Below are 26,805 nucleotides of genomic sequence, written 5' to 3'. Positions count from 1 at the left end.
AAAAAAAGCAGGAATTTCAGCAGTTTTTAGCAAAGCAGCGGTACCTGAATGCGACAATAGATGGAGCTGTCTGCGAGAGAAGTAACCACCTCTACCAGCTCGGTTTCCCCACYGCTTTTAAAGCACAGCTTCCACGCTTTGCCTCATTGTCATATTCACGGCGCTGATTTCACCGTGCCACGAAGGGCAGGCAGCACTGAACTGTACTTTACTCATCAGTGGCCCATTTTCTCTCTCACTCCACATTAAAATCTGGCAGAGTCAAGCTCCTGACGCTTAACAGAAAAGCTGTGTAAGTTACTGCTGACACAGAGAAGGTTTAGATGGGATATTGAGAAGGAATTCCTCCCTGTGAGGGTGGGGAGGCCCTGGAGAAGCGGTGGCTGCCCCTGGATCCCTGGAAATGTCCAAAGCCAAGTTAAATAGGACTTGGAGCAACCCGGGAGAGTGGAAGGTGTCCCTGCCCATAGCAGAGGGTGGGACTTGATGGGCTTTAAGGTCGTTTCCACCCCCAAACTATTCTGGGATTCTATGAATASAAATTCATGTTGTAATATGGAATCATAGAAAGGGGCAAATTAAAAGGGATCACCAAGGGCCATCTGGTTCAACCTCCCTGCTCCAGAGGGCCATCCCAGAGCACAGGATTGCATCCAGACATTCTGGAATATCCCCAGGGAGGGAGATTCCCCAACCCCTTTGGTCTCTGTTTCAGTGCTCAGTTGCTGCACAGGAAAGTTCTGCCTCACTTGGAATGGAATTGGATGCTCAGGTGGAAATCCCTGGGCATCAGCTTCTGCCCATTCCTGAGCAAAGACTGCCCTCCCTCGCTGAGAAAGGTCAGTCCCATCTGATGCCAGCACTCATGGCACTGCACAGGCCATTCCATTGCCAAAACCCTCAAAATCATGGCGATGACACCGGCTGGGGAGCCACGTAATKATAGACTCAATATTGCTCCTTTCAACTGCAAGTGTGGAGGAGAAAACAACTTGTGCCCCAGAAACCTTTGCTAAATGTCCCAAAACCCTGAAATCTTTTGTGATCACCCTCAGACGTGTGTTACTATTTCCTTGCCCTCTGCAGGGAGGTCATGTCCACRGGCTGTGAAAAACCTGGAAGTGTCCTGGTGACATCCATAMGCCAGACCCCAGGGAGGCAGCTGGSTSTCCCTAAAGGKTAGGGCTGGTTGAGCATAGCAAGCCTTCTGTTCCATTTAGATGGAATCATGAACAACTAAAACCTATCTTTTTCCTACAAATTTGCTCATAATGGAAGYAGCCCTACCGGGACACGCTTTAGATCCCTCAGGACATCTTCCATGTTGTGACACTCRGACTTCTCCAGGGACACCATCTCTTTCTTGATCTCCAGGAGGCGGCCCATGGCCCCATCCAGCACTTTCCGAACCGCCGCCCGCTTCTGCTGGTGGATGATGTGGTCGTGGGCCGCCTCCAGCTTACGGATGATGTCCAGGTACTGGATGTAGGAAGTGATCAACATCTTCCTCACTTGCTCGCGGTCCTCCTGTGGCTGGGAAAACTCCTCCTGTTCTCTCTGGATCATRATGTCCAGCTCTTTCTGGGTGTCTGCCCAAATCTTGATGTAAGTGCTGCATGGAAAGAGGAGACTGTGTCAACCTGACATGCCAGGGCTCTGTGGGTGTGGATTTCTCACAAAGCGAGCCTGGAAGGGTGAGCCTTTACATTTATAAGACATTTTTAGCTACAAAGTATTTTGAAAACTACTGGCCTTCATCGGAGGAAGGAYTCCCCCAATTTTTGAGGCTCTGCATGTTTGGGATGAGGACCAATGCATGTTTCTAAAGCTGGTGCTGCAATTCTGACTTTTCTGAAGTCGTTGCTTGGACTGTGAGCCATTACATTTATAAGACATTTTTAACTACAAAGTATTTTGAAAACCATTAGCAGATTGTTTCTCTTTTTGTTTGTTTTAAAAATAGGGATCTTAAAATGCTGTTTTATTATGGAAAGTTTAAAAGCTAAAAGCTTTTCAGCTTCATTCTAAAAACCTYGAAGCATCCTTCAAATGCTTGAAGTTACACTCCTCAGCAGTGCCAGGAGTTATATTCAGTTGTGCTGAGAAGATGGTTTAATAGAAAAGGTGCCTTCTCTCATTGCCCTTCTCAGAGGAAGGACTCCCCCAATTTTTGAGGCTCTGCATATTTGGGATGAGGAGCAATTCACATTTCTAAAGCTGGTGCTGCAATTCTGCCTTTCTGAAGTGGTTGCTTGGAGTTAACAGCAAGGGTGGGGTTTTTGATGCCAAAGCTGTGGTTCCCAATTCAAAATGGAACGAGAAAAAGAATTTATTTCTATGGTAGCAACAGTTGCGCTCCAAGAAATTGCTAAATATCTTCTCTGGTGGCTGTGAGATTATGTGGCATGGAAGATGTCACTTCGGGCCATCTTCATTTCCAGGAGCAATCATGCTGCTCACTTGTGGAGCTCTGCTGTGAGCRTGGACTGGCTGACAGTGGCTTTTCAGGGGAAAAGCAGATCAGTACAGAATATCCTGGGAAATCCACCTAAAGGAGCAAGAAACCACCTATGGGCAATGAGGGTTTTGTTGAGAGAAGAGGTCAAACAGCAGGTTTGGCATGGAAAGGTGTTAATAGCACCTGTGGCAGTGAAGACACTTTCAGGTCCTGTTCTCCTTTGCCAGATGGAGACTCTAAGYAGTGACAAGTGTTAAAAAATCCTGCATTTTTGAAAATGCCTCTCTAGGAGCAAAGCTAGAGAAATTCCTTGAGCACTGAGACTTGCATTGGGAGAAAACCTGTTCATTCATGTTGTCRTGCTGAGGAGAAAACAGTGGCTATGGAAACAGGGACAGCTGACCTGCTCCTTAATCCTGGAATAAAGGCCACTGGCCTCCATGGTGCAATCCAGACCCATCCATGTGCTTAACCAAGTCAAGCTGCTGTTCCTWGAGCTCCTTAAGGAGGGATGAGAACAGCAAAAGCCCTGCCTGTGTTAGATGAGCTTGGAGAGCAGACCTCACGTTGAGGGAGTGTGCRTGTGTTTATCCTGACCAGAGCACTGGACAGATGTGAGCATTGTTTGTGCATGATAATAAATTTGGAGCTCTGTGAGCTGATCTTATCATTCCCAGTCCTGGAGGAACAGAGTGACCCGAGGCTTGTGCTGCAAGAAGGACGCGTGGGGTGGGACAGGTCAAACTGCAGCCATGATTGCCCCGAGTTTGGGGTACCCTGCACATCCTGGGTGGTGACAGAGCTGCTGGAGTCTCCCCTGCAGTCAGCAAAAACACCAACAAACCAAACCCTGCTATTGAATCTACACCATTAACGTTTTAAAGGGCGTATTATACTCTTCAGCTGACCTGGCTTTCTGCAGGATGCAGCTGGCCTTGCTTTTCCTATTGCTGCTGCAGCCCACCCAGGTCTTTCCCCTTCCTTTTTTTCCCTACTTCATTTACATCCCATTGCACCACTCATATCGGTCAATTGCAGCAATTAACCCAGGTGCGGGAGATAAACAGAACAAACCCAGCAGAGGGGACAAGATGGGGACAAGCAAGGCCAGGACACGGAAGGATGTGAGGCACACGGATTTTCCAGCGCAGGAGGAAACAGCGCGGCGTTGTACGTACTTTGTATGATTTCTCACGGATAGCGGGRAGGTTATCAACCTTTGAGGAAGCCCAGCCCTGTGGGGTGTCCCCACAGCCATCCAGCTGATTTATGAGCCGTGGGGATCCTCGGGCTGGAGCCTTTCCCCTGCAGGTTGCTGCACGGAGACACCGGATTGCGCCGCACCGAGAAGCACCCGTCCGCTCCAATTTACAATAATCTCCCTCTCTGCCTCCTCTGACTGAGGAATGTCAAGTGGTTCCTCCTGCTGAGCCAGCTAATATCCAGTTTCTTTTCATATCGTGAACAGCTCAGGGAGGGAGGAGGGGGCTGGAGCGCTCCAGCCCTTCGGAAGATGTTAACGTGAGGCACTGCAGATAGGACATAATTGCTTCCATAAAGCATTAGTTTATCAGATAAGCACGGAGATGATGGCAAGCACGGTTGCTGCGGGTCAGATGTTAAGACTACGGATATTATGGGATGATTGTGGCTTTTGCAACAGCTACAGTGTTTCAGGAAAATGAGGGCAAAAGGAAGGACAGGCCCGCTGGAAAATGAAGCACTGAAGGAAAAGGTTGATGTACAAGTGCTAAATTTTTAGGTGACTGACTGCCCTGTGTGCCTGCTGTGTTCAGGGTGACTGACACCTCGAGGGGACCTGTGTGAGGCATGGCATAGGGACATGAGATATGGGATAACAGGAGAGGGCAAGAAGAAACATTTGAGTGTCTCATCACTTCATGCTGGTTAAARGCTAGAGAACACATCCCCAAAGCAGGATTTAAATGGTTATTTCAGGCTTTACTGATGCCCAAATGGGAGCCTTTCTAGTCTAGTGTGGAGGATGAGATGTACTTGGTGTTTATAGCTCCTTTTGGGGGGTCTTGACAGAGCTGCTGTGAACCAGAAGAGCCCTTCAGCCTTAGAGACAAACGTGATCAGGGGTAGTCAGGAGGTGTAACTTCAAGGCAATGCCTTAAAAGCAAAGGAGAGCGCTGCCTCTCCTTGCCTGTGAATCAGACAGCATGTGATCCATAAGTCCCTATSAGAATTTTTGCCTATTTGTTCCGTGTCCCTTTGCATTAAGTTGTGAACTCACRCAAAATTGCTTCCACACGCAGAAGGGGGAGGACAATGCAGCCTYAAATGCACTGTTATTTTATTTACTGTTACTGGTCCATCTTGTAGGCTCATTTCTGKCCTGTAACGAGCTGTATCTGTGCCCAAGAATCATATTCCATCAAATTTAGGTTGGATTAGAACCTCTAACTCACCTATTAGAGCAGRTAACCAGCAGGACTGAGCCTAACTTTCCTATTCAAGGTTTAAAATKATTAAATCCTGGAAAAGAAAGCTGCCTCTTGATCTCTGTGTGCGTACAGCACTGTAAGAAATGCTACAAATTGTCATAGCAACTCCCAAATAGGGGTGTTGTGGGGGAAATAAGCAATGCTGTAATGGGATGAGGAAGGAACACATCAAGTGACTGAACTCCAGAGTCCCCAGAGTGCCTTCTGGCAGCTCACAGCTTGGAGGGAAGGTCAGAGCATTAATTCCTCGCTGATGTCCCTTCTCTTCTCTCCCACAAAGTAGAAACAGAGTCTAAAACATGGGTTTAAGGAGTTTCTGTTGCCCACAGCAAGACTGCCAGTTCAAATCTCACTTTTATTGCTCAGAATAAAGCCTGCTCTCCTTATTTAGAGTGAAGCTTAACAATATGGCTTTTTTTTTCCTGCTGAAGCTATAAAGAGATGTTTAAAATCCTGCCAAATTATACACGCCTTCTTTTAGTATTCTAGGGCCCTCTAACTCTGCATGTTTGCTCGWCCCATCTCTCCTGACACTTGGAAAAGCTTGCTGGTTTTGAGTACAGCTGAGGTGAGCCTGCTGACTGGTCTTGGACTGGTTTTAAGGCTGAAGCGTGCCCTTCTTGGAAGGGTTTGTGCTGAGCATGCAAACTGTCCYTCAGGCCGCTCTTGAGCCAGGAGCACAGTCTGGCATCAGCGGGGTTACCTTTGTGTGGCTTTTCTCTGTTCCCCCCAGAGTGTCTCTGTGTTTTACTCCCTGCCAAAGGGAACACTGCCCCTGTTATTCCAGGACATGGCACAGTTTGGTTCTGAATTTGGCTATGGGCTGAACCCCAGCTTCTTTGATGCCTGGTTTTCCTGGGCTCTCCTCAAGAATATCCTATGCTTTCCCATGCTAATCCTGCAGCAGTGTGAGTCTCACAGTTYTATCCTGATGGATGGAAGGAGATGGAAGGGAAAACATTTGAGTCTGACTCCAGCTTTCCTCACCTCATTTGGAAACTCCTGTGTGATTAAACGACCGCTAAATCGCGTGTGCTAAAACATTTCTGGAGGAACCTCTGCTGCCACAGCAAAGCCACCTTGTATTTCCTTCTCAGCAATGAGACTGGCTGGAAAAAGTGCGACAGGGATTGTGAGAGCTGAGGGGTGTGGAGCAGGGCTCAAGGAGCCTGGCACCTCTTCACCATGGCACAGAACGCAGGGCCAGCRGTCACGGAGCAGAGGGGACCCAGACGTGGGGCTGGGGACAAGGAAGTGCATGCAGGGGCCACTCCTCAGGGTCCCCTCTCCATGCTCAGGGCCTGACAGGTCAGGCATTGTGCTAAGCCCTGGGCAAACACGGGGGAGGGAAACCCTGCCCTGCAGCCTCTGGAAAATAAAGAAACAAGAGACAAAGGTTGGGAGGGGAAAGTGAGGCCCTGAGAGGAAAAAAGGGYTTGTAATGCTGCTGCTTTTCTTGTTTTTCTTCTCTTTTTCTAGAAATCACCAGGCTTAGGATGACTGCAGGCTGACTGAGGTCAGCAGTTACCTGTTCCCTCACTGCAGCCTGCTCAGGTGTTGCATGGTGATTATATTATAGGAGCAGCCCTTTTTTTTCTCTTTTATTACAGGCAAACGTTTTTCATGCTGTGGAGATGCAGGCAGAATCAGAGATCAGTGTGGCCTTATGACTCAAGGAATGTTTGGACAATGCTCTCAGGCACAAGGTGGGATTCTCAGGGTGACCTGTGCMGGGTCAGGAGTTGGATCCATGGTCCTGGTGGGTCCCTTCCAACTCAGCATTGATTCTGTGGATCAAATTGACTGAAATAGTTGCCTGAATTAATTCCTGATTTCAAAGCCTTTAGCCTGCAGTCTGCAGCAGYTCAGGCTCATGAGCCTGTTTAAGCCTGCCTTGCTCCTAAAATAAGATTAGTCTCACAATTATGCCAAACTACTCAGCTGGTGGTGAATGTGACTCTGCCAGATGACTTTTTAAGCATGCTTGCTCCAGCCACGATGTTTTACAGAGCTGGAAGCATTTGGGGGAAAATAAAGGATAAACCTCAGCAGGCTTTGGTTGTGACAAGGGAAGAAAACACACAGCCTGCTGGCATTGTTAACGTGAACGGCTCTGTGCTTCTGTCATCTCCAATTTCAGCCCTGGGTACTATGACAGAAAGTGAATGGGGGATAAAAGATCTGTGTGGCAGAAATGTAATGGGAAACCACGGGGAAGGCAAGGAAGCAGCTTCATGGAGCAGCAGCAGCAGCAGCAGCAACACACCTCAGCAGGTCTCAAGCACCTGCTCCAGCCAAACTCACAAGGCTGGCAGGAAAAAAAGAACTGCAGTTTTCTGATTAAAAAACAGGTTTTTTTTCTGCAGTTTTCTGATTAAAAAACAAAAAAACAAACAAAAAAAATCCCTAAAAAGCTGTTTTCTTACATGGGAAAGCAATTAAGGTGTGGGACATGATGGTCTGGGTTGTCAAACGCTCCAAAGGCTGCCCTCCTGTCCCTCAGGCTGCAGCTCCTGCCTGGCCTGGAGGCTGCCCTTCCCTCTGGGGTCAGCAGGAGGATCAGCCCTGGGYTGATCCCACAGCATGGGCAGCAGGGGAAGGGGGAATTCCGCCCCTCTGTCCCACTCAGGTGAGATCCCACTGCAGAGCTGCTCCAGCCCTGGGCCCAGCACAGGAAGSACCTGGAGCTGTTAGAGAGAGGCCAGAGGAGGCACCATGGAAAGGCTGAGAGAATTGGGAATGTTCATCCTGCAAAAGAGAAGCTTCAGAGTGACCAAATTGTGGCTTTCCAGTGTCTGCAAGAAAGATAGAGAGAGATGATTTACAAGGGCCTGGAGAGGCAGGACAAGGGGAATGGCTTCCCACTGCCAGAGGGCAGGGTAGATGGGATATTGGGAAGGAATTTGTCCCTATGAGGGTGGTGAGGCCCTGGCGCAGGGTGCCCAGAGAAGCTGTGGCTGCCCCTGGATCCTGGAAGTGTCCAAGGCCAGGCTGGACAGGGCTTGGAGCACCCGGGGATAGTGGAAGGTGTCCCTGCCCAGGGCAGGAGGGGGAATGGGATGGGCTTCAAGAACGGTTCCCAATTCATTCTGTGCTGTACAAACAGCAGCCTCCTCTCCTCTGCAAGTAGAATTGCTCCTTCCAAGCAATATTTGCCTGTAACACACTTTACTGCTTATGGCAACAAAGTTTATTTCAGCTGTAACCATCCTGTGTAATTTTTTTTCCTTTTTTTTTTTTTTTTTTTTTCCTTTTTTTTTTTTTTTTCTCTCTTCCTCAGAAAAGGGAAGGGCAATTACCCATGCAGCTGCCTACGATTCTATGCTTAAAGGGCGGTGCCTGGGTGCTGCTCTACCCTGCCAGGAGCAGGAGGCTTTAAGCTCAAAGCTGACACAATCCACTCAGTTTCTTGAAAACTGGAGCCTTTTCTTTCCCTGTCTTCTAGCACAAGTGCTGCTGGGATATTTCCACTGACAATGCTTTTTCCCAGAGGAGACACTGAAYGAGTAATACACAAGATCTTTCCCTACCTGCTCATTAAGGATGAAGGGAGGCACAGGAGGGAGCTCCAGCTTTGAGTCTTAGCTGTGATCAATTTGATCCTGTCTCTGATTTCCTGCTTTAACATAAGCAAGATGATGTGCTAATGCTCACCAGGGGTGGAAAGAGGGGCAAAGATGAATCTGTGACTGCTTGGGAGACGTATGAGAGAGAACATGCAAGGAATGCCCAGGAGGAAGCTAATAATTGTGGCGTTTGGATGGAATTTGAAGAATATGGCCTGGGGCCAGACACTGAAAGAGGGGATAAAAAGAAATATTCAACAACAGCCCAATGGCTGAATGAGGCTGGGGCCCCGTGGGAAGAAAATAGGATGTGATCACAACATCAGAAACTGCATCGTAATGCAGCCACTGAACAGAACGTGGGGGAGAGGAGAGGGGATTAGAAGGTGCACCGACGTTTTTTCACATTTTACTTTTGCAACTTTAATTTTCTTCAATGGAGCCTGGGGGATGTGATGTAAAACACAGAGCTTTGCTTTGGTTGTTTCTGTCAGAAGCAGGAGGGGGGATGCTCGAGATCTTGTCTTAGATCAATATTTAACCAGCGAACGAATATAAATTCTATTTGTGACACAAGATTAAATTTTAAAGCGCTCTGATTGTTTAAAGCTCCTTGGTGGCAGTGGCAAATGTCTTGTAGCTGATTAAAACCTGCTAGGAGCGGTGGCAGTGCCAAGGCTTGGCTTTGAACATGTCTGGGCTAGGGCTGCCAGGGCAAGATAAGAAATCACTAGTCAGGATCCCCCCGGGTCAAGGAGATGGTAAACAAATCCATAAAAGAGGAGGGGACACAGCAGGAAAACATAAATGCAGCAGCATCTCTGTGAATCTCCAGTGTCTGGAACAGAAGGTACTTCTGCATGCAAATGCTGGGGCTGAGCGCTTTGGGAAGTGAGGAACTCCAGCACTTTTTAATCACCCTGCACTTAATGGCTCTGCTCCTCCAGGGTGCCGAGACTGTCCTTAGAAAATGCCAGGCATGTCTGGACATGCTGACTTTCCCCTTGGCCGGCTGCTGGACTCACTGACCCTGAGAGAACATTGCTGCTTTCCAAGCATCCTATCTGCCCTGACACAGAGCTTGCTGAGGCAGTGGAATTACACTTTGTGCTTTAGCCTGCAACTCTTAGAATCACAGGACTCTGAGAATGGTGAACATGCCCCCGAACTCTTGAACCTCAAGCTCAAGAAATGCTGTGCAGCATTTCTGTTTCTGAAGAACCAAAGTTCTTTCTCAWAATGCCCTGTCATCATCAGTCCTTTGCTTCACTGCCTTCAGGTAAGGCAGGTTGTTAAAAGACTTTTTTGTCACGTGACGTTTAAAATACATTGGGAAGGGCCTCAAGCTGCACCAAAAACAGTTTATAGAATCATGGAATGGTTTGGGTTGGAAAGGACCTGAAAGCTTATCCTATCCCACCCCCTCCTATTTGGCAGGGACACTCCATTATCCCAGGCTGCTCCAAGCCCCATCCARCCTGGCCTTGGACACTTCCAGGGATCCAGGGGCAGCCACAGCTTCCCTGGGCACCCTGTGCCAGGGCCTCCCCACCCTCACAGAAAAGAATTTCTCCTTAATATCCAATCTTTACCTGCATTCCTGCTCAAGGCCATTCCCTCTTGTCCTATCACTTCATACCTGTGTCAAAAGTCCCTCTCCAGACTTCCTGTAAGCCCCCTTTAACTACTGGGAGGATAAAGGACAGATTGGATATCAGGAGAAATTTCTTCATGGAATGGATTGTCCAGCCCTGGCCCAGCTGCCCAGGGCAGTGGTTGATTCCCCATCCCTGGATGGATTTAAAAGCCATGYGGATGTGACACTTGGGGACCTGGATTAGTGGTGGACTTTGCAGCGCTGGCTTAAGGGTTGGCCTCGATGATCTCAGAGGGCTTTTCCAACCTAAACAACTGTGATTGATGGTACACAGCCAGCACAACCTCACTACAACCAACCACATCAACAGTAGCCTCGGTAACTCATTTGAGATCCAACTCAGCCTTGTGTTTAGGAAGGGCTGGATTAGCCYAGCTATAAATCCTGTGCTGTGCTACAATGTCATTACAGCAACCTGAGCCAAGCAGCTTCAACACCAAACTAGAGTCCTTCACCACAACCAGTACCTCACTCACAAACAGGCCTGGATACGTGTTTTTGTCATGTGGCATGGACATACGATCATATTTATATGAATTTGCTGCTCAGTGCTGGCAATGCCACAGGAAATGCTGAAAAGCCCTGTCTCTATTAAAATTAAACTGAGCTGAAACAGTGGAAGCACAAGTATTTTTCCAGCTATACTCAGTTTAATTCATGTGGTGTTAATCTGGCTCAGGTAACAGGAGCCATGATTCAGAGGCTGGGCAGGAATAACAGATTCCAAGATAACTCTGAGGAAGAGGTCAAACAATACTTTTGAGGGTTTTTTTTTCTTTTTTTTTTGTTTTATTTTTTCTTTTAAAGAGCACGATTCAGATAACCCTCTGCTTCTTTGTGAACTTTCCTTAACTGATTTCATGAGAGTGTTAGGCATGATTTATATATGCCCTGTGCTTGATCCACCAGGGATCTAATCAAGCTTTCCTCCAATTTGTGCCAGCTGGAGGCTGTGCTGGGTCTGCCCTTGGTCCCCATCYCCTTGGGGATGCTGTTCTTTATTCCTCTCATCCCACCTTTCTCTCCTGAAGCAAGGAGCAGGGAAAAGGAAGCTGACTGCCTGGAAAGTAGTGGAGTTTTTAGTGGTGTCTGGCTGGGGCTATCAACATGTGGAGGAAGAAGAAGAGAAAGAAGGCTGGAGAAAAGGAATCTCAGGRGAAACCTTACTGCTCTCTGCAGCTGCTGAAAGGAGATCATGGTGAGGTAGGGGCTCAGCCTCTTTTCCCAGGCAACAAGCACTAGGATAAGAGGAAATTGCCTCAAGGTGAGCCAAGAAGGTTTAGATTGGACATTAGGGAAAAACTCTTCACTGAAAAGAGTAGCTAAGCACTGCAACAGGCTGCCCAGGGAAATGGTGGAGTCTTCATCCCTGGAAGTAGATGTGGCACTTAATGGTGTGTTTTGGTCGTGTTTGTTTTGAAGGTTGGGCTTGGTGATCTTGCAGGTCTTTTCCATCTTTAATAGTTCTGTGAAACTGAAGGTGTTGGTGACAAGAAGAGCTGCTCTGATTCTGAAGTTGGATGGATGTTTTAGAACCTTGAGGGGGTTTTACCTGGCAAAAAGCTGGGAGTTTGGAAAGAGGACACCGAGCAAAAGGAACAGAGGGCTTTGAGGTTGGTACCACTGATGCYACGGGAAAAGAGCCAGGAGAGGCTTTGCTCACAACCTGTTGGGGCAGAATTTGGGTATGGTCAGCTTGGAATGTGAAGCAGAAGGAGGCAGCAAATATCCCTGGGGTGTTTAATTTTGCATTTTCCAGTGTGCTATTATTTACTGAAATTGAGCAAGCCATACCCAGATCAGAATTGGGAAAAAGAGCCTCCCCAAACTGGGCCGTGCTGCTGGAGCTGCAAGCAGCAAACAGCACAACACAGAGGGATAATATCATGCAAGATGCTCACGGTTCAGCTCCCAGCACTGCAGCACAGCATCAAGAATAACAATTCTTGCTTAATATGGGAGCTTGGAGTGATGTTTCTGGGGGAACGAGCACGGCTCCTTGCAGGCACTTTGATCCAATGCCGTCATCGCTGTCTGGTTATTGCAGATGACCTCTCAAAGCTTTGCATTGGGCTGAAATTACCGGGAAGGAAACAAAGCATGAYGTGCGAATTTTGGTCTGTAACAGAGGAACCTTTTGTGCAAATGGCCTGAGTGCAATAACATTAATATTTGCCTGGTTTTCCTGCGCTGACGCGGTCGCTTCGGGGGTGAGCCCGCCTCCCCCCCGGGCTGTGTTTTACCCCGTCTGAGGGGATTTTCCCCGCTCGCCCCCCGCGCCCCGGGGTACTCACTCCTGGGACATGCTGAGAGCCGGGTCAACACCGACAGGGAGCGAGGGGCAGCGACAGCGACACGGCCCTGGAGCTGCGGGACACCGAGCCCGACCCCGACACGGCCCCGGCACAGCCCCGGCACGGCCCGGCCCGTCTGAGGGAGCGGCGTTGCCTTGGACACGGCCCGGGCCGCCCGAGCTCTCCCGCGGCCGCCTCAGGGAGGAAACGGAGCCTCAGGCTTTCCCCCCTCTTTTTCCACCTTTCTTTTTTTTCCGTAGAATAATGGAATGGTTCGGGTTAGAAGGGATCTTAAAGCTCATGCAGTTCCAGCCCTGCCCGTACACCTTCCACTGTCCCAGGCTGCTCCAATATCCAATGTCCAGCCTGGCCTCGGACACTTCCAGGGATGGGGCAGCCACAGCTTCTCTGGGCACCGTGTGCCAGGGCCTCCCCACCCTCACAGGGAAGGATTTATTCTGTGTATCTGATCTAAATATTTCCCCTTTTTTTACTATAAAACCGTCCGCGATCAATGTTGGTGTTGTGCCGCCACGCCCCCCTGTTAGTTTCACTTTTTGTCCCGTTAGTTTCATTTTTTTCCCCCTTGTTACTTTCATCCCCCCCATTYGTTTCTTCCCCCCCATTTCCCTCCCATTATTTTCCTTTTCCTGTATGTTCCTACTCCCCACCTTTCTACATCTTTTCCCCCCTTTTCACCCTTTCCTTTATTTTCCTTTCCCCCCTTTCCTGTATTTCCCCTCCTCCCTTTTCTCCCCTTTCCTATATTACCCCTTTCCTATATTTTACTTTCCCCCCTTTCTTCCCCTTACCTATATTTTCCTTTTTTCCTCTCTTTATTTTACTTTCCCCCCTCCCTGTTATTTCCTTTTCCCCACAAGTGCTCATCCCCATTGCAGTCACATTTTTCCTCTTTTATTTTTTTATTTCCCCCTTCTTTCTTTCCCGAAATACCTATCAAGGAACCTTTCCGGTGGCCTTCCACTCCCTTAACACTTAAAAAACAGTTTAGAGGACAGGATTACAGTACAGATTTTGGGGGGGAAATGCACTCCTCTAACAGAGCCAGCAGAGAAGGAAAAAAGCAGCAAGTTTGGGACAAGGAGTGTTTTGCTCGTGATCACATTTTTTGCCACAAATCTCTGTGTGTCTGCRTTCCTTTTCTTTTCTTTTTTACCCCTCCTTCCTTTTTTCCCCCCTCGAAGCCCCAGCTCACATAATTAGGTGAGACTCTTGGCTATCGAGTTTGTGAAATAAAGTTCCTAGACCCCCCTTGGTTTTGGAGGAAAAGCTTGAAAACTTGAATCTTGAAGACCATAATAAAAGCATCTGAGCATATTATTTCTCAATCCATACGATGACTGTGCCTATCACATCGTTTCTTTAAGTGTGTTGGAGCATTGGGGCCAAATTTTAGCAGAATTTGTTGCAATTTTTTCATGCTGAGGTTGKAAAAAGATGTAAAATCAGTTGTAATTTGCCGTGTTAATATCAAAGTGGTTCTTCCCACTGAAATTTAACACGAGAAATTTCTCTGTTTCCTTCCAGTGTCTGATCCTCATCCATCTGCAGCTCAGGAGGCTCTCAAAAGCAGTAAGTGACTTGTGTTTTTTTTTCTTTTTTAATAACTTATTCCAGTCTTTGCAGCCCGGATAGGAACCTTGCATTTTTATTTCCATTAATGCTGGCATTTGTACGCCACTTTTTATGCCAAACTGTGGTTGTTTCAGCCAAAAGTTTTACCTGCAGAGTCYCAGCAGTGCTGTCTCCATCAGCGTGTGTGGTTTTAAAGAGTGATTGAGCCATTGCATGTGTTTGCAATAAAAAAAGTGGGAAGATTTCTGAAGCAATTGAAATGACAGCACCAAGGTGGCTTGATATGATGTGGATGTTAATTATTAACYTGAATTTATTGCTCTCTGTTAGCACCTCAGTGTCACAGTGCACAAARTTGTCTTTATTTTACTGGAAACTGAATTAATGATGAAATAATCCTCATTGYTCACTTCCCTACCTGCATTCTCCACCCTCCCCCCTCTGAAAAAGCTGGAGGAAAACAAATGTCTTCCTTTTAAAAATGGGAAATTAAGCTACAAAGAAGTGATGTACATGAGAGCATGCAGGGAGGCTGAGGGGATTTTAATTTTCATCAGTTTGTAGGGAACTTGGGGAAAAAAATGAGTTGTGTTGCTGGGAAAAGTCCTGCAGTGAAATTAATTATGAAATGAGTAGGGCTGATTCTTTTTCATGGGAAAGGAGCCTGGTTTTGAGCTGAAATGGGAGTTGTGTAGGACTGAGAATAAATAATTAGTTTAGCCTAGGAAAATAGATGTTTATAAATGGAAAAAGTGGGGAGTGGGAGATGTTCTGGTTTGCGGGAGGTTTCCAGTTGAATCCTTGAGCCTTTGGGTAATTTGAAGTGAGAGGACACAGATCTGCCTGGGCTGGGCTCTCCTCAAAGCTCAGCCTGGAGAAAAGGGGGATCAAAGGGGACCTTGTGGCTCTGCACAACTCCCTGACAGGAGGAGGCAGCCGGGGGGGGGATTTGGGATCTGCTCCCAGGGAACAGGGACAGGAGGAGAGGGAACAGCCTCAGGGTGGGCCAGGGGAGGGGTAGGGTGGACACCAGGAGGAATATCCCCATGGAAAGGGTGGTCAGGCCTTGGAAGGGGCTGCCCACTGTGGAGTCCCCACCCSTGGATGTGTTCTGGATGTGGCACTCTGTTCTCTGGGCTGGTGACAAGGTGAGCACTGGGCACAAGTTGGACTTGATGGTCGTGGAGGGCTTTTCCAGCCAAAATTATTTTTTGAWTCTGTGATCATTGCAGCTGGGGCCCAGCAGACCTCTCACGGTCAGTGAACACCATGAAGCATCTCTCTCTTTCCATTCTGGAATCACACATCTCTGATAATCCCTGCAGGCACCAAACAGTCTGAGATGTCGAGGTAAAACCAGAGATTAAAGGGATTTGTAGTTGTTATCCCACTCATTGTACGCTTTTTGCACAGCATCACTGGCCACTTCCTCGTGCAGCTCGTGTTGCATTAAAAACTCCAAGTGTGTTATTTGATCTATCCAGCAGGAATAGGGGCTGAGTTTTACACAGCCCGTGCCTTTTGGCATCTCTAATTCCTTAGGCTCCTGCAAACATGGGCTTAAAAGTCCTGCTGCCTTGGAAACTAGGTGCCATCATTTCTCAAAAAAGTCTTTTATTGTGAGCTTAAGAGGTGACTGGTGAGCTTACAAAGTGGGTAAAACGTAAAACTGGAGGGTCTCACTCTTCTCAACGTGGGTCCTGGCAAAGAGCTTAGTGCACCTGTCTGTTACTGAGTAGGGCTTAAGGAAAGCAAGGAACATCATGGGAATAATGTTCTGCTTTTGCAACTTGTATTTCAAAGCAACTTCCAGAGGTCTGGAGTGTCCCTTGAGGCACAGGGTGGAAGGTGGAACCCCCAGCTCTCCCAGCCCATCTTTGTAGGAGAGGTGCTCMCTCCCTCTGACCGTGACTTCCTTCCAGGTGAATGTTTGCTTTCCCTTCAGGCTTGGATGGAAGGTGTGAAGGAGCTCTGGAGGGCTCTTTGCAAACCCTGGGGATCTGAATCAGCCATGTGGCCTCAGTGCTGTCTTCCAGCTCACAGTGACACGCAGGAGGGCTTTGCTGACCGCTTCATTTCGCCTTATGACARTGGCTGAGCTATTTTTTCCAGCTAACATTGATTGCTGGATCTCCAGGAGGTGTGCTGCTTACTTCAGGCTAAGTGAAGGGGATTTGTCAGCACTCAGCTCTGTTAGACTTTGATATAACAGCCTGTTCATCAGGCCCGAGCGTGGCACATGGAGGAGGAGGATTGGAGCAGAATTAGAAGGTATAAAGTTCAAATCTAATTTGAAGAATTTCCCCTCTATCACTTAAATGTGGGAAATGTTCCTGTGGCTTCAGGGATAAAATGTCACACTTCATAAGGAGCATGCGTTTTAAATCTCAGCCAGATATTAAATGCTGTGTGCCGCACTCCACTTCTCTCTTTGTTAAAAAGCAAAACCCCAAATCATCTCTCCTGAAAGAGAGATGTTGTTTGATAAAATTAAAGCTTTCTAAAGAAGCTGGTTCAAATAGTGCCGGCTCTGTATCATTATGGAACGACAGGGAGGGTATTGATTTTATTCTGTATTGACAACAGTTCGTCAGCGCTCAGATGTTTAATTACCTAGGATGCTGTTCTTAAAGGTGCCTACAGCATGGACAGAGCAGCCAGTGCAGACTGGCAACACACGCCAGATATTTTTTGGGGTGAGAAAGAAAGAGAAACAGGGATCAGACTTGGGCTTCTGGCAATTATCCAAGTAATTTGTGAGCAGACATTTTAGGACATCAGTTGGCTTGAACACTTGGCTTCAGCTTGGGAGTTTTCAATAAATTAACACAAACTCTCTGTCAAGCTTTAGTTGCTTATGGGGGCAAAGTTTGCTTCTATGTCATTTTTCAACCAAATATCCGAAATAAGTAGCTTTTCTTGTGAAGATATATTCAGTATGGCATGTGGAATGGCACTTCTGGACAGACCCTTTTCAGTTCTGCTAAGATATACAGATCCTCTGACCACTTCCTCACTTTACAGGCTCACCATCAGCAATCTGAAATGTTTTATGTGCTTTTCTCATGATTTTGACAGAGAAATGACAAAGTTTGGCTGCTAACACCAGCTRTGTGTGCACATTAATCACTGAAAGCTTCGAGAAATTCTCATGAAAGCACTGCACAGCCTCAGCTGCTGTCTGCTCCCTCCAGCTGAGGTGGGATTTTCACTGACCCAAGTCCCCTTGACTCATGCTGGCCAACAGGAGGTTGGTGGGACCAGCTGGAGAGCCGTGGGTTGGTGAGCAATCAGAACAGCAATTTATAAATTGTTCTCCGTAGCCCAAGAGGAAGGAAGATGCTGGTCTCTGTTTATTCCTGTGCTGTTTGATAAACTTTCTGTTCATGAGAAAAGAGCTGTGAGGTGTTATCACAAATTTATGGGGCAGCAGTCTGGGTTTCTGCCRTCCTACTCAATGCACAAGGCACAGAGGCTGCTGGAAAGTCCTGAGTCAGGGGCAGTGGCAGCTGCTCAATCCTTCACAGGTCAAGCCTGCATCAKGAAGATCCCATTCCAGACCTGACTGAAGGGAAGCATTTGAGCTCTGGGACTTGAAGTGTTTAAAGGCAGAACTGAGAGTGACTCGGGACTGGAGGAGAGGGGGATGTTTGCCATCTGCTTTAGCAGTTCATTCCCYAGCAAAGGAGGAGGAATTCATCTGCTCTTCGTGCACGTAGGCAGTTGTTTCATTGTGTTTTGTTTTGTTTTCCCCCTCACTCTCCAGTGAAACACCTGTTGAGTTAATCCTCTTTGACTCAGCTCAAAAGCGAGGAAGTCAAGCTCCATGAGAGGCTGAGCAGCTCAGCYCTCATTTACCCGGGTTTCTGAGGGGGGGCTCTAACTGGTGTGTTCTGAAGGCTTCCAGARGTGAAAYTTTTAAAGCAGGGAAGGGAGGATAYGAGGTGARGGAATACTWAATTTTGCTGGACAAAAGGGTGATTTGAGTCACAAAGYGTTAGTCTGGAAGGCAGAGATACCTTGGAGCTTCCCAAGTTGTTCTTGAGGATGGTGAGAAATACATTTTGGAGGTTTCATTTTGGTGCATCTTCAGTGAATTTGRATTAATTTGACTTAAAGAAATAATCCTGTTACTAAACTGGATGCRTCCTGCTTTGTTTTTGCTCAAGAGTTAAAAGCAAGCAGAGCAAAATGTCATGAGGGAGGACCCCCAAAATCCAGTGATTCTGTAGGGGGCCACAAGCCATCAGCAGCTGAAATTCAGTGGCARCCTTTGGTTCTGCAGCTATGCAAGGGAAGCAGTTTCTCCAGAGGGGCTCCTCTGTGTTCTCTCTAAGCTCTGGAAGAGCCCCATGCTCTGCTGGCTGAGGAATTTCCCCACTCCCTCCCCCAGAATCTCAGTGAGTTTAGGCTCTGGGGACATTATTTCCAGTACGTGGTGACTCAGTTTCCCTTTGGGCTGTCCCAGAATGAGTCAGGCTTAACTGACACGGTTGCATCGATGAGGCAAACCCAGCAGGTTATGCTCTGATCATTAATTAACTGCAGCCAGAGCTCAGGGGTTAATGAGATCCCCCCAGAGCTGAGGGGACAATACCAGCCCAGCGCCTGCCACGTTGCACGTGCGTCACTTCTGCGTGGAGACGAGTGAGAAACCTCTCGCTTCTTTTTTTTCCTCCTCCCGGTTCAACTTCTCGGGCTATAAATAAACAGCCCAGTGTGAGAAAAAAAAAAAAAAAAAGAATAACAAGGGACTGCAGCTTTTTAGGTGCCTGTGGCAGGATGTTTTCTTGCTTGTCCTGTTTCTTGTAAACACAGCGATGACTTTTGTGGCCCAGATGTAGATGCAGCCCTGCTTCATTGTTCGAACACCTGCTGGCCTTTCAAATGGAGCCAGTGCAGCCCATTGATAAAAATTCAGACTCAGAAACCTGCAGCACCAGGCTGAGCTCCTGTAGGTAGCTCCAAAAAAAAAAAAAATCCTTGAGGATCTTACATCCGCCCTGTTGAGGTTTTTTTTTTCTCTATTATATTTGATTGGGAGGGGAAGGAAAGCTCGAGATTATTTTTTTCCCCTGCTCTTGTTCTCACAATAGCAATAAAAACAATACTCCTTGGCTTGGAGGTGGTAAACTGTGAGAAATAACAACAATAACTCACTTCGTGGTTGTGCAGCCAAATTTATGAATGAAACTGGTGGGTGCAATTTAATTTCCAGGCCTGGCTCTGCTTTTGGTGTGATGGAATGATATAAAAAGGCCAGAGAAGGAACAGCTCATAACTGCTGTGGGGTTCTCAATGGGAGTGAGTTGCAGGGAAAGGTTTTGTCTGAGTTGGAGAAGGGGTTTTCTGCTTTCTGCATCACAAAGTATGAAACAATTGAATGTGCACAGTTAAACAGTGGCCTTGCAGCATTTTCTGTATTTGACATCAGTGTGTAGTGGTGGAACACCTTTGAGGCAGCAGTTCCAGCTCTTCCCAGRGASAAGAGCTGCTCTTCTTCTTGGCTGYGTGGGGAAAACGAAGCAGGTGGGACAAGTCTTCTTTGTGAGGTGCACAACAGTACCACCAGGTCTGGGAAGAAGGGGGTAAAGTTTAGAGGAAAAAAAGCACTGAGGACACTTGATTRTGCAGGTAAAGGTCAGTTCTGTGCCTTCTACACACCTGGGTGTGCCTTTGGATGGGACTTGAGGGCTAAAAGCTGCTTTTTTGGGGAAGGCTCTGGATCTGGAGTGAGAGGTCAGAGAGTTGAGGGGTTCAGCCAGGACTGTGTGTGTTTTAGCAGACTCTTCTCACCCAGGAGCCCTGTTCTGCACAGTGCTCAGAGAAGGAGAGACTTTCCTTGTGCTGAGGTCTSCCCTGCTCCTCACGTGTCCCCCACCTGTGCCTTTGGCTGCACGAGCACAGGGAATGTGCTGGATTTGTTTCCCACTGCTTGGAGCTGCAATTTGGAGCAGATGGGCCTGTGAGGATCCCTTCCAGCCTAAATGACTGTACACTCATCCTGCCAAGAGAGTCAGATGCCAACACTGAGTCCTCACAAAGGCCCTSAACGGGTCAAAGGTTTTCTCCCCCACCTTGGAAAATGAGATGTGGGACTCTGAAAGAAGCAGTCCAACCCCAAAATAATCGTTCTGCCTGAGACAGGTGAAATCAGGTGGCCAGGCCTGCATGGGCTGTGGCCAGATGTGGCCAGCCCCAGATGTTGTGCAGAGGGGAGGGCAGGGTTGGAAGRATTCCCTGCTGGAATCACTCCCTGGGGTCCCAGGAGAGAGGACACTGCTCCAGCCATGGGATGAAGCCGTGCAGGGACCCCTCTCCYCAGCAGCTCATCCTCTGGCTCTCCCTCCTCGGTGGGGACCAGGAGAGGGGAAGCACCTAAGGATAAACATTCCTGCAACCCTCYCTCTGCATCTGCCTTGCATTAAGGCCTCCTAAAGCTGCAGAGCAGCGCGTGGATGTCGGCGTGCGAGGGCAGCACATCCCGACCCGCGGAGCTGCCGTGTGCCGGGATCTGGCTGCCACCCCACAGGAACCATGGGCACGAGCCAGCTCCTGCTGGATCATGGGACACACGGGGAGCTGGCGGTGGGACAGGAGAACCTCCCAGCAGCCAGCTCCCGGCAGAAATTTGGCTCTTAAATCCAATTATATTTGCAGACTGAGCTCTTTTGTCCCCGCCGCTGTCGATGCGTGTGCAGCCTTTGCTTTTTACCCCGTTTTTTCGGTCGCTTTGCGCTTGTTAATGGCCGTGTTTGAAAGCAAGAGAGCAAGGAGCTGGAAGGATCGTAATGTCCTCGGYGTTCTCCCGCATGCTCTTTCCGAGGAGAATGCCTGTTTGCTGATGTCATCTCRTGGGGCTCAATGTCAGAGCTCTGCTAGCAAAGCTGCGCTCACCACACCAAACGCTCGCATGAATTTTTCTAGCATGCGCGGGGAGGTGTCCTTGATGACCTTTCACGGTAATTACAGCAGTTAGGAGATGTTTGCCCCAGGCAAACTTCTCTCTAAGGTCCTCAGCCTTGTGCTCGTAGCTGTTTTGGATTTCCCCTTCCAGGTTCTTCTGGAAAATAGCAGTGTGGCCTCTTCTGTCTTACTTTTCCCCTAAAATCTCTCAATTGCTGTTGGAAGGCAGTGAAAGCTGCTGGGGATTTTCACAAACAACTCGAATATGGGTTTMAGGAAGCATTTATATTTCCTATTTATGTTTTGCTTTTAAACTCTGACTTCCAGAAACCCTTTTTTCCCAAGAAAAACCCAGACAATCAGACTAATGTTTCTTTTGAAACGTGTGAAAGAYGAAGGATGAGGCGTCTGAGTTTCCTTTCAAGCAATTCTGAGCGAAACCGAAGCCTTTTTGAAGTGGTTTACTGCAATTGTAGTTTGCTTTGCTTCCTGCTCCTGCTTTGGGCACACCTCCCGGCACGTTGTGTGTGGCTACAAGCGCTGGGGGAAGTTGGAAGGCCAACAAAAGGCAAGGGGGCTTTAAAATCTGATTTCTTTTTCTATTTAGAATGCTGCCAATGAGTCATTGCATTTTATTCCTTCCTACCAGCGAGGCACAATATCTCCCCCAGCATCAGCACCGATGGAGGCAGGGAGGGGTAGGGATGGAACAGGAATAGATTTCATGCTGGATGAGTCTCCAGCTAAGAGTGCAGACTGTGGGCAGGGTAAAAAAAGCTTTGTTTAGTCTGCAGTCCGTACTTTTAGCAGGAGCTCTGGGCCCTGAGCTRGGAAGTAGGGTGTCCTCTGCTCAGGTTGATGTGATTTACAGTGCTGGGATCTGGCTCTGGGATTGACAGAGCCAAAGCAGAGGGAAAAGTCTGCTGGAGAGCTTGTCTCAATGCCAAAGGGTGGGAAGGRAGGGTAGAGTTGCTCCTTCCACACGCCCACATTTTGCCTGATGGCCAGATCTGTCTTTCCTGCCGCCCTCTGAGATATCTGCACCGTTTGCCATCCTGGRATTGTGCTGGCAGAGCTGTCTGAGGGACCTGGGGATGTACTGGGTGAGGATGAATAGGATGGCTTTGATGCTGCTGGATGGTTGGGATGTAGTGAGTGATGAAGGTTAAGGACATTCCTGCCCAGGAGAACAGGAAGCACTTCCTGAGCTCCTCCAAACCTGATTCCTTCAATAAATGGGATCTTGCCAGAGCAGGACTCCACCAGCTTGGTGAAAAGCTGGCACTTGCAGCAAGGCTGTGCCTGTGTACCACCATGGCCTTGCCAGTTCCTCCAGCAGTGTAAAAAACCTCTGCTTTTGGTGMCTGCTGTACTCCATCAATTTACACCATCGGAGGAGCTGGATGCCAGAATTTTTTTGGCTCTGTTTCAGAACAATATCTGTCCTCCTTGCTTGATCAGCGTATCTGTTAATTACRTTAAGGTAATCTGGCTCTTGCAAAACCTCCTCCTGCTGCTGAAGGTGGTGGAAACCCACCCTGAAGTGAGCAGTGAAGCAGCACATGCAGGATCAGGRGTGGCTGGGGGATCTGGGCACATCCAACCCCTGGAAAACACCCCCGATGGTGAAGATGTGTCAGCTCTGCGATATCTGGGTGGTGCTGGTCTCACACTGGCCTCACAAGCCCAAATGGCTCCAAATCCAGAGGTTGGCAAAGAGGATCCAGTCCCTAAAAGTCCCTTTCAGCAGCTTGCATTGCTAAAAAAGCCTGGAAAACTGGATAGCAGCCTCTCCCTTTGACTCRTGCCTGGCCCAGGGAGGAGCAGGATTTAAGCATGTACTTAAATTTCAGCATGTGCTGAAGTGTTGTCCTGAATGGGGACCCTCTCGAGCTCCAGCTGGAGTGCTGCTCTGAGGCAGGGCCAGCAGCCTGGGGAAGTCACCTCTCGCTGCCTCTACCCCGCTGCGTTTGTGCTCATCGCCGCTCCCTGGCTGTTTACTACGAGGGGGAAATCACTTTATTTACTTGCAGCTCGCTCAGTAACTGAGAGCAGGCAGGTTGGGAGAGTCTCAYATCAGCTGGGAGCGAGACATCTGACCTTGTCTCTTGTCTGTCTTGTTTCTATGATCCTAATTCTGCTCTAAATTAATTCTTTTGTTTAGCTGCTGGGKTTTTTTTTTTCCTCCTTTTTGTTTTCGCATGAATGCTTGTCTCTATATTTAGGTCTGCCGGGGCGGGATGTTATGAATAATTGTTGATTGATATTATTAAACACTAACACGCTTGGCTGTGTTGCACTAATGATGGGGCTTTGGGGATATGCAAATCAATTAATTGCAGTAATTGCTGTAATAGCTGTTTTGGAGGAGGCTGTTGAAGAGCCCTTGGGAGAGCGGACAAAGCCGGAGACGTTTGGAAGCGCRGAGGAGAAGGGGTGCTCAAGTGTCACTGGAGAGGTCTCCTTCAAGTTGCCAGCTTGTAAAGTTGGGTTTGTTTTGCTCTCCAAAACCCACTTACACCAAATCCTCTCTTGCTTTGTTTCAGAGTTTCCCCAGTGTGGCTACTTCTGGATTTTTCTACTGCAGTGGAGCTGAAGAAGCTCACGGATGAGACAGATCCTTTTCCAGGTAATCTCTTGCCTTAAAAATCTGGGAGACCTCCCTGGAAAATACCCGAGGGGAGAAAAAACCMTCTCCAGGGCTAAACCTCTGTGTCACCTCGCACTCAACAGCTTTGGTTTGTCAGCTGATTCTCATTCACGTCAAAGCTCTTTCTCCCCTCCTGTGGCAGCATCACGGGGCCTCACAGCAGGCACAGAGGGACGTGAGGTGCCTCAGGAGCCACGGTGGGAAAGCTGTGAGGGGAATGTGATTTTGGGCATTGTGAGGATGGGGAGGAAAAAGTCTCTTCTGGCTTCTTCCCCRTGCTCTATGTGCTCTCCCTGCCTTTGTGTATTATTGTATATTCTTTTGTCTGGCTTTCCATATGCAACGTGCTTGGGTCTCCGTGCTCCGGGGCGAGTGTTCAATGTGGCGCACAGATGGTGCTCCCAGAAATCCCGTTATTTGCTAATGGGATTTTGCACTAAGCGTTTCCACTGTTCTTTTTCTAAAGTCTGCGTGTTTGTGTCAATATGGCCAGACCCCCATCTTGCTGAGACACCCTCTCTCCTGCAGCTGAGAACACGACTTTATTTCTTTATTTGCCTGGTTTTTTAATCCCTGGGAAGGATGTCAGGCCACCTTCTGTGGGGGGCAGGACCTGGGCAGCTCTGAGCTCTGTGCCTTCACCTGTCACACAATCACAGGATAACTGGGGTTGGAAGGGAACTCTGGAGATCCTCCAATCTAACCCCCTGGCTCACCTGGAGCAGATGACACAGGAATGCATCCAGGTGTGTTTGGAATGTGTCCAGAGATTGAGACTCCACARCCACCCTGGGCAGCTCTGCCAGATGTCACAACCCTGCCAGGTGGCCTGGCCAGCCCAACTGGGGCGCTCCAGCCTGTCCTCGTCACCTTGCTGGTGGCCCTGCCCTTACATTTTGCACTGAGATGTCCTTACCTATTCAGCAGCTTCCCCTGGGGTCCTGCAACATTTCAGTAATGCATTGCTCAGCTATTATGCAGCTATTCCCAGCTATTATGCAGCAATTCCCCTCTGTGCCCTCCATTCTTCAAGCAGTGCTCAGAATCATGATATAAATAGCAAAAGCCTGGAATATGTTGCTTTTATTACCAGAGGCCTTTCAGAATAGGTTAGATGTGTGCCTGACAGGGATAATACAGCGCTGACTCCTCCAGCGGGGCACAGAGCTGGACTAGGTGACCTCCTGAGGTCTCGTCCAACCCTTATTTTTCTGTCCCTGCGTGACATTCCCTGCTAGTGGGTAAGTGGAGCTTTGTTTTGCGTCACRCTGGCCGGAGCGAGGTCAGGGGAGGGTGTCAGGAAGTTCCCTGTGTGTCTGCACACCCGTGCACACCCCATCCTGTAAAATGCCGCTGTCCTGAGCACTTCTCAGGCTCCTCTGCCACGGGAAGGTGAGTCAGACCAAGGCAGAGGTTCCCCAGTAGCCGGCCAAGGGCTCCAGGTGGTTCCTCTGGAGCTGAGCCTAACCAGAAAAATCTCATGGCAACCCCGCTTCTCAAAGTCTGGGCACCCCAAGGCAGGAAAACTGCCAAGGACTTTTCCTGTTGTGGTACAGGAACACTGAGATGTGAATTTGGGATCAGGAGCTGGCAAAGAGAACCAGCTGTGAGGTATTGCTATATCCTGTGCAGACAGAAGATTGATTAGATTGATTGACTTAGAGCCCCGCTGTGCTTCCCAGAGCATCCACGATTGTGTTGTCCTCTACAAGGGGGTCTCAGACTCAGGATCCTCATCTTCATCTCTGTGCCTGTGCCAGCTTCCAACCCGGGCTGGGCAGCTGTGCTAACAAAGTAAACCTGTGGTCACCTCCACAGCAGCTGGATCTGTCTCCAAGTTTTGTTTGGACCATCACTGCAGCTCTGGASCATCTAGCTGGCATGGTGTCAATCCATCTGTGTCCAAAATTTAGGAGCTTTGTGTGATTGCAGGATACAGCCCTCTGTGTCTCAGAGCTCTCCTCAGCAGCAGAGTTAGGGAAATAACATTTTTTAGATCTGCGAAAGAGAACCTGCGCAGGCACTTCAGCAGTGCCCTGCTGTGATCCGGTGTCTCTGTGGGGAAGAGAGCTCTTCAGAGGTGTTGGCTTTCCGTGCCCATCAAGGAAAACCTCTTTGCCTGGTGTTTTTGCAGCCTCTCAGCTTTGCTGGTTTTATCACCCTTCTGATAAGGGTGATTAGATCTGATTTGTTTGAATTGCAGCCCGGCTGCTTTCAGCTCTCACAGACACAACACGGTGCTGTGCTGGCTTGGAGCGGGGAAGCGAGGAGGGAGAGCCTTTCTCCCCCTCTGATAATAGTTAGCAGATGTGATGCCATTACCGGGTCAAGGATCTGAAATCACCCAGCAGCAGGAAAAGCTCTGGGCTCGGCTGGCACTTGAAAGCTGCGCAGGGAAGGATGTGGCAAAGGCTGAATCATCCCGGGCTCAGCAGCAGCTCAGAGCGCTGCTCTGCAAGCTTTCACAAGCTGAGGGGTATTTAAGCAGTCCTGGTTTGATGGTTTGGCCCCAGGAGCAGCTCTTCATGTTTGGAATACACCATTAGTGATGTCTTGTTAAAAATCAAGGCTGCCCATGGCTCATTTATTGCTTGGGAGCTGCAGGCAGTCAGTTTGTCAGTGTGCCTTGTTTTTCTGGAGGTGTGATGCCCCATTTCCCCCCTTTTTAGAGACTTCTAGGCTACTAGAAAGACTTTTCCCCCTGAACCAGATTTTGTGCAAGGTCGGTGACCTGCTGTGAGCCCCACCATAATGCACACAATATTAAAACCTGGCTTTCTCTGTTATCAGGAGCTTTTTTTTCCCCTAAAGCCCTGCAGTAGCTTTCTAGGGTAGTTCAAAAAATCTGGGACAGGTCAGACAGAAGACTGTGCCCTTGTGGCTTTGTCTTTTGATCTGGTGGCTGAAAATCTGAAAGACGACACGATTCAGCTGTGGGTTTGGTGCTCCTTTGGGCTCTGGGAGGAGCTTGAGTTCTGCCTGCAGGTGCATCTTTCCTGCACGCCTTGGCCAGGAGCATCCCTGGGTCTTGCCCTTCTCACCCCCCTGCCTTCCAATCTCCTCTCCCCAGGGATTTAAATCATGGTAGCAGAGCCTTGTGGGATCACTGTTTAGAAAAAGCTGTGCCTTAACTTTGGCTGGTGCTCTCAGTGAGAGCTTTAAAATCTGTGTGCCACTCCTGGAATCCAAACAGCCCTTGGAAAAAGA

The 26,805-nt window shown here is 48.5% G+C and overlaps 2 protein-coding genes across 2 annotated transcripts in view; one reads left to right on the top strand and one right to left on the bottom strand.

Annotated features, from left to right (window-relative positions):
- IQCA1 (IQ motif containing with AAA domain 1) overlaps window positions 1-26,805 on the bottom strand; it is a 125,310-nt gene that overhangs the window by 82,430 nt on the left and 16,075 nt on the right. Inside the window, exon 2 of the mRNA XM_057389805.1 lies at window positions 1,288-1,612. Within this exon, the coding sequence (XP_057245788.1) occupies window positions 1,288-1,612 (325 nt within the window). The remainder of the gene's footprint in view (window positions 1-1,287; window positions 1,613-26,805) is intronic.
- The window catches only part of ACKR3 (atypical chemokine receptor 3), a 31,750-nt gene continuing 28,307 nt past the window's right edge, over window positions 23,363-26,805 (top strand). The window contains exons 1-2 of the mRNA XM_057389900.1: window positions 23,363-23,406; window positions 23,495-23,577. The gene's annotated coding sequence lies outside the window, so the exon portion shown is untranslated. The remainder of the gene's footprint in view (window positions 23,407-23,494; window positions 23,578-26,805) is intronic.

The sequence above is a fragment of the Malurus melanocephalus genome, unplaced genomic scaffold (assembly GCF_030028575.1).
Source record: "Malurus melanocephalus ecotype Western Australia unplaced genomic scaffold, MMel_1.1 scaffold_20, whole genome shotgun sequence".
Taxonomy (NCBI): domain Eukaryota; kingdom Metazoa; phylum Chordata; class Aves; order Passeriformes; family Maluridae; genus Malurus; species Malurus melanocephalus.
Note: the sequence above shows the minus strand (reverse complement) of the source record. Positions and strands in the feature narration are given on the sequence as shown.